The sequence below is a fragment of the Condylura cristata genome, unplaced genomic scaffold (genome assembly GCF_000260355.1).
Source record: "Condylura cristata isolate star-nosed mole 26May11 unplaced genomic scaffold, ConCri1.0 scaffold00001, whole genome shotgun sequence".
NCBI classification, from domain to species: Eukaryota; Metazoa; Chordata; class Mammalia; order Eulipotyphla; family Talpidae; genus Condylura; species Condylura cristata.
In genome coordinates this window covers 4,530,293-4,544,887 of record NW_004567102.1, presented here as the reverse complement: position 1 = coordinate 4,544,887, position 14,595 = coordinate 4,530,293, and the positions used below count along the sequence as shown (strand labels likewise).

Sequence of the window (14,595 nt, the reverse complement as noted above, 5' to 3'; positions counted from 1 at the left end):
GGGTGATTTGGTGATGGGAAACCCGCGGGGATTACAATCGAGATGTAAAAAAAAAAATGTACAAAATGATGTAAAAATAAACTTAAGTAATTAAAAAAAATTTTTTTTTAATTAAAAAAAAAAGTTGTGGTGTGCACTTCATGCTTCTGGGGGGTGGGTGGCCAAAGAGGGAGCAGTTTCCCTGGTCCCTTGTGAATGGGCCATTTGTAGGCTTTGTTACTGTTACTGGGCTTGCAAGGTCATTAGACTCTTTAGGTACAGAGCTCATCCTCACTGATAAGACCCAGTGACCTGGCTGTGCCCCATTCCCATTAGTGTATAAAGGCTTTAATGGCAGCCCAACCCATTATTCAATGAAGGAAACTGAGGAACAGAGAATACCATGATGACACAAGCTATGCAACTTCTATCGACTGACAAATTCCGGATAGAAAAGGAAATCTCTGAAAAATCAGAATTTCCACACTAGCTCATGTTATGATCTCCCTTTTTTGTTATATCAAAATATTCTAAGCAACCATCAGTTTTTAATTGGATTGCCTTAGCCTCATAAGGTGCTGCCTGGCCTAGGCAAGCAAGCACTGCCCCAGGACGGGTAATTTCTCTTGAAGTCAAAAATAATATTACAACTGGCTGATTAATAAAAGCAATTGGCTTATAACAAAATCAACATTGTAAAACAAAGTAGTACTAGAACATGTTAAAAATAATCAGAGTTCTTTTACTGCCCAGACGAGGACCCAAATCTTATCACTCTACTCTCTTACTTGAGCTTTTTATTGCTTAGTCTTAAATGACGAATCTTACTATCTCCATAACGATTTATCTACAAGAAAACTTCTCCACCCTAGCCCTCGACTTTACCCTCTAAAATGTCTCAATAAGAATGAAGATCATTAAGTAGCATTTAAGGTTTAAAGGGACTTTATTTTAGTCAATCATCACTGTGATAAATATAACAATTTAGCCTTAAATGTTATGAATTTATGTACCTATCCTAATTTTAATAGATTGATTTTAAGAATAATAAAGGTTATAATCTCAGCTGAAGGTCAATACGACCCCAAGCTGATCTCTCAGCCCAGTTCATGTGCTGATATCGTCCCACAGCTTGCTCCTAATGTATAAAATAAACATCTGCTAAGAGCAGAACAGGAAGACTTGCATCCTGCTCTGATTCCTGTGTCTTCCTCGCGCCTGCTCCTCTTTTCCCCCCTTTTTAGGAATCTCCACTCACCGATGCTGCTCCCACCTTGAGACCCTGTTCTGCCCCCCAACAACCCATGATCGGGGCCAGTCCCCGACACCATACAGCTAGGAAGTGGCAGAAGTGGGGTTCAGACCAAGCAGGCTAGCTTCTCAAGCCTGAACCCTAAACTACTCCTCCCACTTTGAGTCAAAGAGAAAGAGGTCCAGAGAGTGAATGTGATCACCCCCAAGTTACACGGCAGGTTCATCGCAGAGAGAAAACTAGGGCCCAGGCCCAGATGGCTCCTGTAGACTCTCCCAGCCCTCTCGGGAACCCACCCCCATGCCCAGTTCCTCAGCCGATGGGTCTGTAGCTCTTAGAAGGAGCAGGGCCTCAGGCTTTCTGTTCTACATTTGGTTTTAGCTTCTGCATTTCTCTTCAAGTACCCCAGGCCAGCTTCTGTTTCCTCTTCATCTCTCAGTTTCAGATCAGCTAAGGTGCAGGAAAACCTCACAAGAAAACCTGGAGTGAAACAAGGGGCCTCTTGCGCACCAAGTGTGACTCTCACCCCTGATGAGGCCTCCTCTGATCCACTCTTGTCTGAGGGTTACCTCATCCTTTTAGGGTGTTGCTAGGGCAGAGCACATATGCTGGGGACCTGCAGGACCAAAGCCTGCCATCTCCCCACATACAATGGGGTGGGGGCCAGGGAGGTGGCCCCTAGAGCTGTCCTCGGTGCTGAACAGAACATGCTTGGCAAATGTCTCTGGGAGAAGCGTGGTCAAGTCAACCTGCTCAGGGAGTTGAACTGCCCTTCTTGGTCCACATCCAGGCCATCTCTGCTGTGAAGCCCACAGGGGCACTGTCTGCTTTGAGAGCTCTCAGCACAGCATCTGGGCCCCTTCTAGCATTGTCACTGCCCATGGCCTGGCTTTATGATATTCCTATGCTCTTAGCATCCACAGACAGAACTCCCCAGGGTGGAGATCCTTCTTTGGGCTTCTGCATCCACTATAGCTCCCATGGAATGCTGTGTTCTTCCACCCACACCCCTGTCAGGACTGAGGTGCTGGTTTCCACAGCTGTTGGTAGTATGGCAACTGAAGGATTAATGACTGAGTCCTGCTCTGGGAATTGCCCTTCCTGGAAGAGAGCTGAGTCAACCAAAGTCAAGTTCATATTCACTGTGACTCATGTGGGGGTAGAAAGATTCAAGCTTTTGCTTTAACTGGAACAACCCGAGAGACCTCCCTGATCCAGGGATCCCTGAGACAGGCTGAGGTCTCTTGTTGCAAGTGCACAGCAGGTCAAATTCTCCCTCTGCCCCAAAGTATTCCACATTCCCAAGGGTTGTTCCCCAAACTCCCACCAGTAAATCGCAGAACTATTTCCAGAGAACACCTACAATAACAGTGCCTAACACTGCCTAGGGAAAGAAACGCCTGCACAATGGATTAATGTCATACACACACACACATATCCCACCCCATTCCTGCCAGTCACCAATGACCCTCCGCCACATCCAACTTAGCTTTTTTCCTTCAGTCCAAAGTCCTTGCACTGTCCCTTGTGCGTGAACTTAAAGCATGTCTCTTCACCTCTCTGACTCCCTTTTTTTCATTGAAGAGATGGAAATAGACATCAAACCTACCTCCGGTGGGCTGTTTGATGATGAAATCAAATAAGTAAGAAAACATATATAGAACAGCTACCCCATAGACAAGCTGACCATATTCCAAGTGTGCTCAGCACAGTCTCAGCTCTTCCTACAGTCCACTCCCTCCTCCCAAGTAATCAAAGACATCTGCATACAGCTCCAATGGAGTGATACACACCACACTATCCTACACACACGGAGAATGCTTGGTAAGTATTAGCTTTTGTGTCTGCTGCAGAGGCAGTGGGTAAGGTTTTGCAGCCTAAACACTGGTCTACCCACACTCACTCATAATTACATGCAAGTCTGGACTCTCCCCAGTATAACACACTCTCTCCTTCCACCCCCACCCAAATCCTGGTGCCCCACAACATTCTCCTATGATCTGAGAAGTCCATGACTGAAGGGTTTGGTCTTCAGCCTGGAGATTAGGAACACCAGAGCTTCCCCAGCGCCCAAAGATGGGCAGGGGAGCTGGAGGGAGGCTGACAGGCGGCCATGGTGACCCATCCCACCTCCGCTTCCCCGTACCTGCTATTCTCAAACACAGTCACCAGACTGGACACAGATGCCAGCTTCTCCTCACTCGCCCCCTCCATCCTGGAGGCCTCCAGGGTAGCCCTCAGCTGCCCCTGAAGCAGGGTGGAAGGCCTCCAGCCAGCACACTCAGCCACCCCCACCTGAGGTAACAGATGGGCTAGACACCCCAGAATCTGCTCCCTTCTATCCCAAGGTTGGGGAGGCCTGTTCCTACTGCAGACTGAGGAGGAGGAAGTAGTCCCGCAGCCACAGCTCTAAAGAGGAAAGGCTGGTGCTGTCTGGTGGGGAGGAGCCTGCTCAGGCCCTGCCCCTCCCTCATGGGGAGAGAGTAGAGTGATCTACTGTTGTAGAACCCAGTTCCAGAAGCCACCCTATGGAAGCTGCAGACCGGAGATCATTTCAATAGCTGGTCTTCAGCTGGCCTCTTGGTCCAAGTGGCCAACCATTCTTTCTCTTTCACAAGTTCCAGCAGGTTTCACTTGGTACTTTCTCAACAATTTTTATTTTCTTTTTTAAAGATTTATTTATTTATACATACAGGAACTGGGGTATGTGCCAGAAGTGTGGGAGGTGAGAGGATTCACCCGAGTCAGAGTGGGGAGCAGAACAGGTGGATTGACTGAGGTCTGCTGCGCCATGTGGGTCAATTCCCTGGCTGGGGGTCGAACTCATGCCGCAGTGGCTGCGATAACTTCACAGTGCTGCGCTTTCACCTGTTGCACCACCAGGGAGGGCCCTCTCGACAATTTTGTCTGCATCTGACTCTGCTCACTGCTATAAGCAAACAGCTTTTTTTTTTTTGATTATTATTATTATTTTTATTTTACAAAAGTTTATTTTTACATCATTTTGTACTTTTTTTTTCCATCTCAATTGTAATCCCCGTGGGTTTCCCATCACCAAGTCACCCATGTGCCATCACCATAATCCCGTGCATTTCCCTCCCCACCCTCCTGTTTTTGATCCCATTCCCCACTCCACCCCCACAAAATGTCTCTGGTATATGGCTGTTCATTATTCTTACTATTTTCTCAACTGGTCCATTATACTCCTGTTATGAGTGAAACCATCCGGTATTTTTCTTTCTCTTTCTGGCTTATCTCCCTAAGCATGATCTTTTCCAGCTCCATCCAAGTTGCTGCAAAAGACATGTGTTTCTCTTTTTTGGTTGCTGAGTAATATTCCATTGTATATATGTACCACATCTTTTTTATACAGTCATCTACTTTTGGGCATTTGGGCCGCTTCCATGCTTTTCCAATTGTAAACAAAGCAGCAATAAACATGGGGGTACAGATATCTTTTTCAATCAGTGTTTTTGTGTCTTTTGGGTAGATACCTAGGAGTGGGATTGCTGGGTCGTAGGGAAGCTCCCCAGTCTGTATGCATTAATAAATAAATCTTTAAAAAAAATCACTGACACAAGCTATGCAACGGCTATCGTCTGGCAGATTCTAGGTAGCTCAGGAAAAGCTCTGAAAAATCAGAATTTCCACTGCTAACTTATGTTATGACCTCCCTTTTTTGTATAATCATGATATCAAAAAAATTTGCAGCAACATCAGTTTGTAACTGGCTTGCCTTAGCTCTAAATTGGATACCTGGCCTGGGCAAAGTACAAGTTGAGCTGCTCCTAGGCGGGAAATTCCTTTGACTGAAGACAAAAGGCAAGCTCCCGGAGAGATAAGACCCCAGAGCATCAAGACTCCTGGAAAACTTCTTTGGTCTTTTGACAAAAAGCGATTCTTAAGATAACTTTCAGAGCATAAGGACCCATGGACAATTTCCCAACATTATCAACACCGGTTTTGCTTAATGCATAACTATGAGACTTCTTAATTTACTCTTTTCCTAAAACAATCACTAACTACTCTCTGCTAGTTTTATCTAACCTCTTCCTAAAACAAACACTAGTTACTCTCTGCTAACCTTAAGTTAGCCATTAGCTTCTCTTTAGGCTATCACTGAGGACTCTGCTAACACAATTTATTCCTTTCCTAGGATTCCTAAATCCTTTGCTAACAGCTCATCCTTTCCCAGACCCTGATCCTTTAAAGTCAGTTAAACATCTGTATACATGAAAGCTATCACAAAGATGTATAGTATAGTGTGCCATAAAGTAGCAGGAAAAAGATGCATTGTTCCCCTCTTCCTTTAAAACTTTTATGTTGGTTTCTTATTAACTTACCTGATGCATTATTGTAACTAAATCTTGCTAAACAGTATAAATAAAGACCTGCAAAAAGATGAGCAGGAAGACTTGCACCCAATCCTGACTCCTGTGTCTTCCTCGCACCCTCTCCCCCTTGGAATCTCCGCACGCCGACGCCTTCCCATCTTAGGATCCTGCCTGTCCTGCTTCCAGACACCTCAAAAGTTGGAGCTGGTCTCCGACAAATCACCAATCTATAAGGGCTGGTAGAGAGAAACACTGTTGTCTTCCCATCATGACTGGGGTCCAGTCACTTTCACGACTTTTGTCTCCATCTCATTGTCTCAAGGGATGGCAGCTTCCTCCCAGAAACTCTAATAATAATAATTGCTAACTCAAGCCCTTTTTAATGACTTGCAAGTTTTATTTCTGCTAATCCTCCAACAGCCATATAAAGCGGGTCATATTCCTAGTCTCATTTACAGAAGACAAAACTTAGGACCAGAGAGGTTAAGAAACTTGCCCAAAGTCACCCAGTAAGAACAAGAGAAATCAAATTTCTAAAGCAAAGGTGAGAGTCCTGTAATTCCAGCAAAATTTGCTTGGGAGCCTGGTGACCATGATCCTCAAGCTTCCCTGCCCCCAGGATATAGGACTGGTCTCTGCCCAGCTTCATGCTCCAGCACCTGGGAGGCACTGGGGCCTCACACCCCACTCCGCTTGAGCAGTTTCTGCCTCCAGATGCCTGGCCCTTCCCCCAACCCTAAATCACTCTAATTTTCCTCACTTTGTTGTTTTTGTTCTTTATCTCTTACTGTGGGGAGTGAAGAATGCTTGCAAAAGTATATTGAATAATATAGAGCACCCTTGTGAACCCCAAACCCAAACCCAACAGCCATCAACTCACGGCCAGTCCTACTCTGTTCCCAGTTACATCCCCTCCCCTCCCTGTTTCATGCTGAAGCAAATCCTAGACATTAGATGATTTCACCATAAATATTTCAGAGTAACTCTAACAGATAAGGGTATCCATATATTCCCAGACACACCTATAATGACAATGCTGTATGTCTCTACCAACAAATGTATATTTTATATGTTATATATTTGTCTACGAATATATAAAACACTATTATTGTTGTTATAGCCCAAGAGATAGCAATAATTTCTCGATGTAATCAAACACCCAGCCAGCATTCAAAGTGCCAACTCCTCATAATTGTCATCTGCTGTGGACTGAACTGTGCTCCCCTCCCCCTTCACGTGTTGAACTTTTAGCTCCCAGAGTGGCTGTATTTGGAAATAAGGCCTTAGGAGGTTAAGTGAGGTCATTATGGGGTCTTCATCTGACAGGGTGGATTGCTGGCTTTAGAGGAAGAGAAAGGTCGCTCTCTTTCTCTTGGAGAACAGGTCACGTGAGGATAAGTGACCACCCCCAAGCCAGGAAGAGAGGCCACACCAGAAATGCAACCCTGCCAGACCTTGATCTGGAACTTCAAGGCCTCCAGAACTGTAAGAAATAAATTGTGGTTTAAGTTCCTCAGTCTGTGGTATTTTGCTGTGGCAGCCTGAGCAGACTTATTTATTGTCGTTTAAAAAGATCAGGATCCAAATAAGAACCACAAGTTACAGAGAGCCGTCCCATCTATTAACCACCCGCAGGTTCGCCTTCTTTCGTTTTTCTACACAAGTCAGCTGAGAGGATGGTGGGACACTTACCCTGTCGTCAGCACTGCGGGCAGCACTCTGCTGATGGCCGCACTGGCCCCGAGACTTCCTGTCTGGTTAGTTCTAGAGGGCTGGTCAGATTCACCCTTAAATGCCCCAGCTGCCTAGCTGTTCCCGGGGCCTCAGGAGGCCTCTCTCCTGGGCGCCTCTCTCCACTTTACTGCAATGCCCCCTCTCCACCTCTGCCTCCCGCCAGCCTGTCCACTTGCTCCTGTGGGCAGGCCTGGGCATGCACAATGCCGGCTGCTCCCCAACCTGCACACAAATGGCCTCCGAAAGCACAGAGAATAGATGAGCCCAGAGTCTCATCTCTCCTGGTGCCAGAGCAGAGTCATGGACATAATAGCAGGACTTCGTCTTCCTGGGGTAGAAAAAAGGCCAGTGGGGGTATCTAGCCCCCACTAGACTGCTACTAGCCCAATCCAAACAAGGCACAGGCACCAACCATTCAGTGTATCTGCCCAGAAGGAGGGCCATATATCCACACCCATATTCAGTTGACAAGTACTTCTTTTCTTTTTAAAGATTTATTTATTTGTGCATACAGAACTGGGGTACAGGCCAGAGGTGCAGGGGCGGTGAGAGGATTCACCAGAGGCAGAGCGGGGAGCAGGACAGGCAGATTGACGAAGTACACTGCTGAGGGGAGCAGCAGGCGGGTCAGGAGAGGCCTGCCGCGCCATGTGGGTCACTTCCGGGCTGGGGATCGAACTCGCACTGAGGTGGCTGCGGCTAACTTGCAGTCCTAATCAGCTGCACCACCAGGGAGGGCCCTCAATTGACAAGTATTTCTTCCAGGCTCTTCCTTCCTGCTTCTCTCCCTTCCTCACCTCGGCCCGGCCCCGTCCTGCCAGTCTTTCCAGTCTGTCTAATTAGTTTCTTGCCTGCAGTGGTTACCTGAGGCTCAGCTGAGGACTTTTGGTCTCATCACACACACTCTCCATCACCCAATTCAGAATCTACCCCAGGTGTCCGCCTTTGCACACACAGCTAACCCTGTTGGTGTATTTCAAGCAACATCAGGATATCACCAGTGGTGTTTGCTTCCAACTTGACCCCACAGTCTATAAAACCAACACAGAAAAAAAAAATTCTTTAGGGCATCATCAAGACTTTCCTAGTCTGGCTCTGAGCCACATTCCTGGCCATTTCTTCTTTCTATGCAAGCAGGTCTGGGTGATGACCTTGAGTGGTAGCCCTATGCTTTGTCAGCTGAACTAAGGCAAACCACAGTTCTAGAATGTCCTTCCCTGCAAGATGATAGAGGCGACACAGCAGCTGTGTGGAGCGGGCATTGGGCTCCAGAACTGACCAGCTCACATATGTTGAAGCAGACATGTGGTTTCTCCACCCACCTCCTCTAGCTCCTACCCCACCCCGACCCCTCACCACCAGCTGTTTGTTCAGGCCCCTGCAGCCTTGATCAATCTGTTTATTTCCTCCTGAAAGCCTTCCTTGATATTTAACCCTGGAAATTTCTCTCCCTCCTCAGAGACCTGGTATTTCTTTCTTTACTTTGAGGTCTTCTGATTAAGTCCCATATTCAGTCAACAAGTATTTCTTGATCACTCTCTATGTGTCAGCACTATGGCTTAAAAAGTTCCCTGTCCTTTAGCTCATAGTTTAGAGTGAGGAAGTCGGCTTGTTGAGCAATGAGATAAAATGTGAAAAAAGCTTTGAACAAGAATGTACAAAGAAGGGCCATCAAAATCTGTGGGAAACAGAAGGTGTCATCAAGGATGGCTTCCTAACAGATGCAGCCTTAAGAATGAAGAATGAATGAACACTTCCAGGTAGGGAAAGTCATTTAAAGTAGGGGTGCCCTCCCTGATTGTATAACAGGTTAAAGCCCAGTACTGTGATGCTATCCACGGTCACTGTAGCACGAGTTCGATCTCCGGCCTTGGAGGTGACCCACATAGCACAGCAGACCTTTCCTGGCCCACCCACTGCTCCCCTCAGCAGTGTACTTCATCAATCTGCCTGTTCTGCTCCCTACTCTGTCTCTGGTGAATCCTCTCGCCCCCTGCACCTCTGGCCTGTACCCCAGTTCTTGTATGCATAAATAAATAAATCTTTAAAAAGAAAAGAAATACTTGTCACCTGAATATGGGTGTGGATATGTGGTGCCTGCCACTAAGGAGAGTGGGTACAGAAGCTAAGTAGAGGAGGCCCTGACCTGGCAGGTGTGGCTGTATCTTCCCCCAGCCGGGGCAACCTCTCATTTCAGGGCCCTTTGGGGCCTCAGTATGGATATGCTTCAGGCTTTTCTCTCTTCCATTTTCAAGCTCTAAGGAGAAGGAAGAAATCCAGTCCCTGCAGCCCAGGCAGGGGGAAACAGGGAGGGAGGGGAGAAGGCAGGGGCCCTAATGGGGAGCTGCAGGCCTGGGCCCTTGTGTGGCTGGCTTGCTGGCAAGAAAACGCTGCCCTGGGGTACACAGGGTGCTTTGTATTCATCCCCAGGAGTGCCCAAAGGGCAGCCTTGGGAGAGCAGGGGGCATTTGGGGGCCGCCAAGAAGGAAGGGTCAGAATTCGGGAACTGGGTGCTGCAGGTGAATGTGGTGCATGTGGCGTGTGTGGTTTGGCATGCTTGGGGTACATGTGGTGCTGCGTGTACATATGTTGTGTGTACACGTGGTCTGCACGAGTGCATATATGCTGTGCACGTGTGTGCTGTGTGTTTATTCTGTGTGCGTATTTGTGTAGACCTAAGGGGGGACTGCTTTTGCGTATGTGTATGTTTGTGAAGTCTGCATGCTGGGAATCTCCAGGCCGTCGCGAGGGTGCAGCTCTTTCAGGGAAGAATGGGACTCTTCTCGAGGAGCATTTATTCCTAGCCACCAAGGCCTGGGAAGGGACCGGCTGGCAGTTCCTGAGGTGCCCCTCCCCTCCCCCAGCCTCAGCCAAGCGCAGCACCTGCCCAGAGCTTAATGGCCTGTGACAGATAGGCCTGTCTGTGAGGGAGGGATGATGTGGTTCCAGGGAGGATGCAGTCAGCTGGCTGAAACCTGTTCCTGAGGCTGGTGCAGCCCTTGCCACCCTTCCCAAGGCCTCACAGTGGCCCCCCAACTCTGCCACTCCCCCACCCCCACCTTTATTAAGAAGGCTGTCTGGGTAGTCATGTGGTAGACAGAGGCCACAGCACAGTACCAATAGGAGAGGTGGGCCAGCTGTGACAGTCCCTGGCTGGGAGGGAAAAACTGGAAAAAGCTAGCAAACTAGTCTCACTTATGCCCTCCCCTAAACAGCCACAGTTTCCACACTCTCTCCTTCTGCCACCAACCCTACCTTTTGCTGGGGCTTTCTTCTGAGGCCTTGGGCTACCAGCTGACCCCTTCAGAGGACATGGGCACGAGGCCTTGAGTTGCCCTCTGCAGCCCTGCCCCAGCCATTCACATTTTTCCAGGAAGTGGCCCATTTTCCCCCTGCTATATTCCCCCAGCCCCTCATCACTGGGGGTTCCTGCACTACATTGTCAGTCTGAGGAGTGAGACTATTTAGAGCTGTGTAGCCCTGTGAAGAAACAGCGGGCAAAGCCAGCCTCCACCAGCAGGCACAGGGCAGAGCCGCCGGTGCAGGGGGAGGGTCTGCTATCTGGATGCAAAGATGGTTGAAAGACAAGACGGCAGATGTGTGTCAGTCCTGACGTGGGTGGCTGGGAGGACGTCAGTGAGGAGCACAAACAGCTCTTTCTTCTTTATGAGTGAACTATCTAGTTTCAAAGTTGGCCTTCTCAGGGCTTGGACAAGGCTGGTGCCAAGCCCTGGCACCCACCCCGCTATTCAGGAGGGCCTCAAGGTCACCAGAGGCAGACATCAGGTGGAACAGAGGGAGTCATCCTGGGAGCAGGGAATGAGGAGGGAGGGAGGCACGTGTGAAATGGCAGCAGGGCTGGGACCATGTGGGCAGGCACAAAATATGCCCCTGGGAGGAAAGGAGGAGCCGGGGAGGGATCCTGTTTCTGGGGGAGGAGAAGGGGCCCTGTAGAGCCAGGGCCAGGGTCTGGGCAGGGAGGCGCCAGAAGGGAGCCAGCAATGCTGGGTCAGGGCCCAGGAGCGGTGCCAGCCAGCCACGCTGAGAAGGAGCCCAGAGTAGGAGCGCAGGGCCAGCCTATGGGGCCTCACACCCCGTCAGGCTCCTTTTATCTCCAAACAGCTGTGGGACTTACTTGAAGACGGCAGCTGATGGGGAAACACGTGCAGCTTGGGGAAAACTGATAGGCTTCCAAGTACAGAAAGAGAACAAATTGTCCCACACAGCCCCTTTTGCCCTGACCCACTCCCCACCCTGAGTTAGGTCTTCCCATCTTCCCACACAACAGCCTGAGGTATATCTCTGCCTCCCCACCCTCCACTAAAGCACCTTCTCTACTACTGAGTTCTTCTTTTGCCTATTTCCGGGAGAGCTGCCATATAACCAACCACACATGAACCCACTAAAATCCATTTCTCCCTCCAAAGAGCTGTCTGTCCAACACCTTCCTCATTGCTCATCAGTTTTCTCTCTTCCTTCTTTTAACAAATAGTCCCTCTGCTAGGAACCTGGGAGGATAACAAATGGCATTTTATTTAAATCATGAGAGGTCTTACTCCTGCCCCTCAGAGGGCAGGACCTTGGCCTATGTGTCTGCAGGTGTTAGCAGGTCCTCTGCAGATATCACCTGAGCAGGGAGCAAGACTTTGAGTAAGTAGGAGGGGTTGTGGGAGAAAGGCAGGTTCTCTCCTCCAGCTCTGCCCTCTCTGAGTTTGACTTTGGGTTTCCCCAGCCTCATTGTCCATCTTCACCAGATCCACCAAGCCCTGCTCTGAACCCTCCTTCTTCTCCAAAGTTCAGTCCTTTAGACTTTCTATACCCTGCCATTTTGCAGCATGTCAGGGCTCAGGGCAAAGCACAAAGGGGGCTGGCTGAAAGTCCAACACTCATGCCTCAGTTTCCCCCACTCTCTCTGAGAGCCCCTTCCTCTGGTCTGCATTAGGCTCTCTGTAGCTTATGTCTCATTGGGTGTCATAGACGAGAGTGCTGTAGCCTCTAAGCCCAGTCCCTTGATCTCATTCCCGCCACTCTCCCCTCTCTCACTCTGCTCTGGGCACTTGGCTTTCTCTCTACCCTCCCACTTGCTACCTCAGGGCCTTTTCACCAGCCATTTCTCCTATTGAGAACTCTTCTTTTGCCTGGCTCACCCTTGCATCTCCTTCAGAGCTTGGCTTAGCTATCACTTTTTTTTACCCATGAATGTTCCCAAATTGCAGCACCACCACAGATTCCCAGTCCCCTCTCCTGCTTCTACTCTTTATTATTTATTTAATCAACACCATCTTTCCTTGACTTACTATGGCTTGATTTATGACCTTTCTGATTTTCAGTGGTGTGAAAGCAATGTGTATTCAGTAGAATCCATGCTTCTGAATTTAAATTTGTGTTTTTTTTTTACTACTGATAGGTAAATAATACCGATAGTGTGGCACTCTTTTGTGAGGCTGGGAAGCACTGGTGAACCATACTCCCTCTCAGCCAAGTGATCACAAAGGTGACCAGTCATACACTATAGTGTCCTGAGCTGCCAGCACATTTTAGGTATCGTGTTTTCGTGTTTTGTGTGTTCACATCCCACTTTGTCTACAAAATGAAACTCAAGATAGCCATCCAATCAACAGGTATTGAGGCCTAAGTTTTCTAGTGAGGGACTGAACAAACTGAAGGGAGAAAAAAGTAAAGGCATTGAGGCAGGGAAAGAAGTTACTCTAAGATGATGAGAAAGTGAAGAAACACAGTGAAGAAACTGGTGGAGGCATTTGCTACTCTCAGCAGTGAGGAATGGATGTTGGAAGAAGCAGATGTCAACAAGAGATTGTTGACAAGAGGCATGGGCAGACAGGCAGACACAAGATGTTCTTGCTTACAATAGAGAAAAGCATAATGCCAAGAAGAAACAAGCTGTCCAGTCCAAACTTGATTATCTTCCTGAAGAACACTGTGCCTCTTAACCATCAGCAAGGCCATGTCCGAGTGCCTTCCTTCAGTGTCTCTCGAGTGTCATCAGAAGAGAGAGAAATTGGTGACCGTGTGGCTTGTTGCTGTAATTAACTTTAGGTCAGTGCTTCAAAACATTCTTCAGACCCAGTATGCTTCTGGCCTTGCATGTTAGTGGTGAGAATAAACAGCTATTCCATATCATAGTCAATTAATTACATGAGGCAGTCAACACTGTATTATAAAATAGGCTTGGTGTTGGATGACTTTGTCTAAGTGTTCTCAGGTAAGTTAGGTGTATTAAAAACATTTTTGTCTTTTTATATTTTCAATTTAAGACAGATTTAATGATCCTAAGTTTGGGTTATAAACCCATTGCAAGTTGAGGAAGAGCTATGCTTATTTCTTTATTTTTTAAATCATCTGTCTCCCCCACTAGAATATCAATTCCATGAAGGCAAGCATTTTTGTCTATTTTACTTACTTCCATATTCCCAGCACCTACAACAGTCCTTGGCACATAATAGCTTTTCAATAAGCATTGGTTAAAAAAAATCAAGGGTGCATTTGGTTTTCTGTCCTCCCTGAGAGGACAGGGTAGAAGCTCCAAAGTTCATCAAACCAACCCAAGTCTCCTGGACAAGATGCACCTTCAACCCAGCCCGCAGCAGGGGTGGGGCCCAGTGAACTATACCTGCCTCACAGCCTGGCCTGTTTACTATACATGGGAAACGGAACTCCAACCTGGGGAGAGAAAAGAACTTAAAATCGAATGCTACATGACTTTCCTCTTAGTCCCGGATAAAACACCTTAAATAGCACCTTCCTTAAAAAAGAAAGAAAGAAAGAAAACAAAACAAAAAAGAAAAGACACACCTGGAGTCATTTGTAAAGCTTCTCTGAAACTTTTTAAATTCCAGACTCCATCTGCAGAAATTGTTTGTCCACCAGAGGGATGAGGTTTGGGTTTTAAATCCCTACAGTGATTCTAACTTCAGCCAGGATTGGCAATCAGGAGGTCAAGCAATGCTTTGGCCAAGCTGAGGTGTCCGGAATGTTCCAATTCCTGCTAAGCACTGAGCATGGAGACTGAGCATGGATAACCCAGGATGCTAATTCTGAATCCTCCAACTGTGGGAATTAGGAATTATGGGTGGGCATGGATATTATTCAGCCCACCCAGGAGGTATCTCTCTTTCTTTCTCTCTCTCTCTCTCTCTCTTTCACACACACACACACACACATACAGAGAGAGAGAGAGAGAGAGAGAGAGATTGCTAGGGAACAAAGGCCAGGCGCTGGGTCTTTTCTGACACTGGGGTGTGTGTTGTGTTCTCTGTGACAAGCCACATCCCCCTA

The 14,595-nt window shown here is 47.8% G+C and overlaps 1 protein-coding gene across 2 annotated transcripts in view; it reads right to left on the bottom strand.

The window, feature by feature from the left end:
- Positions 1 to 3,445, bottom strand: part of FGD2 (FYVE, RhoGEF and PH domain containing 2) — a 24,550-nt gene extending 21,105 nt beyond the window's left edge. The window contains exon 1 of one of the 2 annotated variants that reach the window (XM_004673435.2): positions 3,362 to 3,445. In XM_004673435.2, coding sequence (XP_004673492.1) covers positions 3,362 to 3,445 — 84 coding nt within the window. The remainder of the gene's footprint in view (positions 1 to 3,361) is intronic. The other variant, XM_012720514.1, reaches the window with a different exon arrangement.
- Positions 3,446 to 14,595: the final 11,150 nt, after the last annotated feature.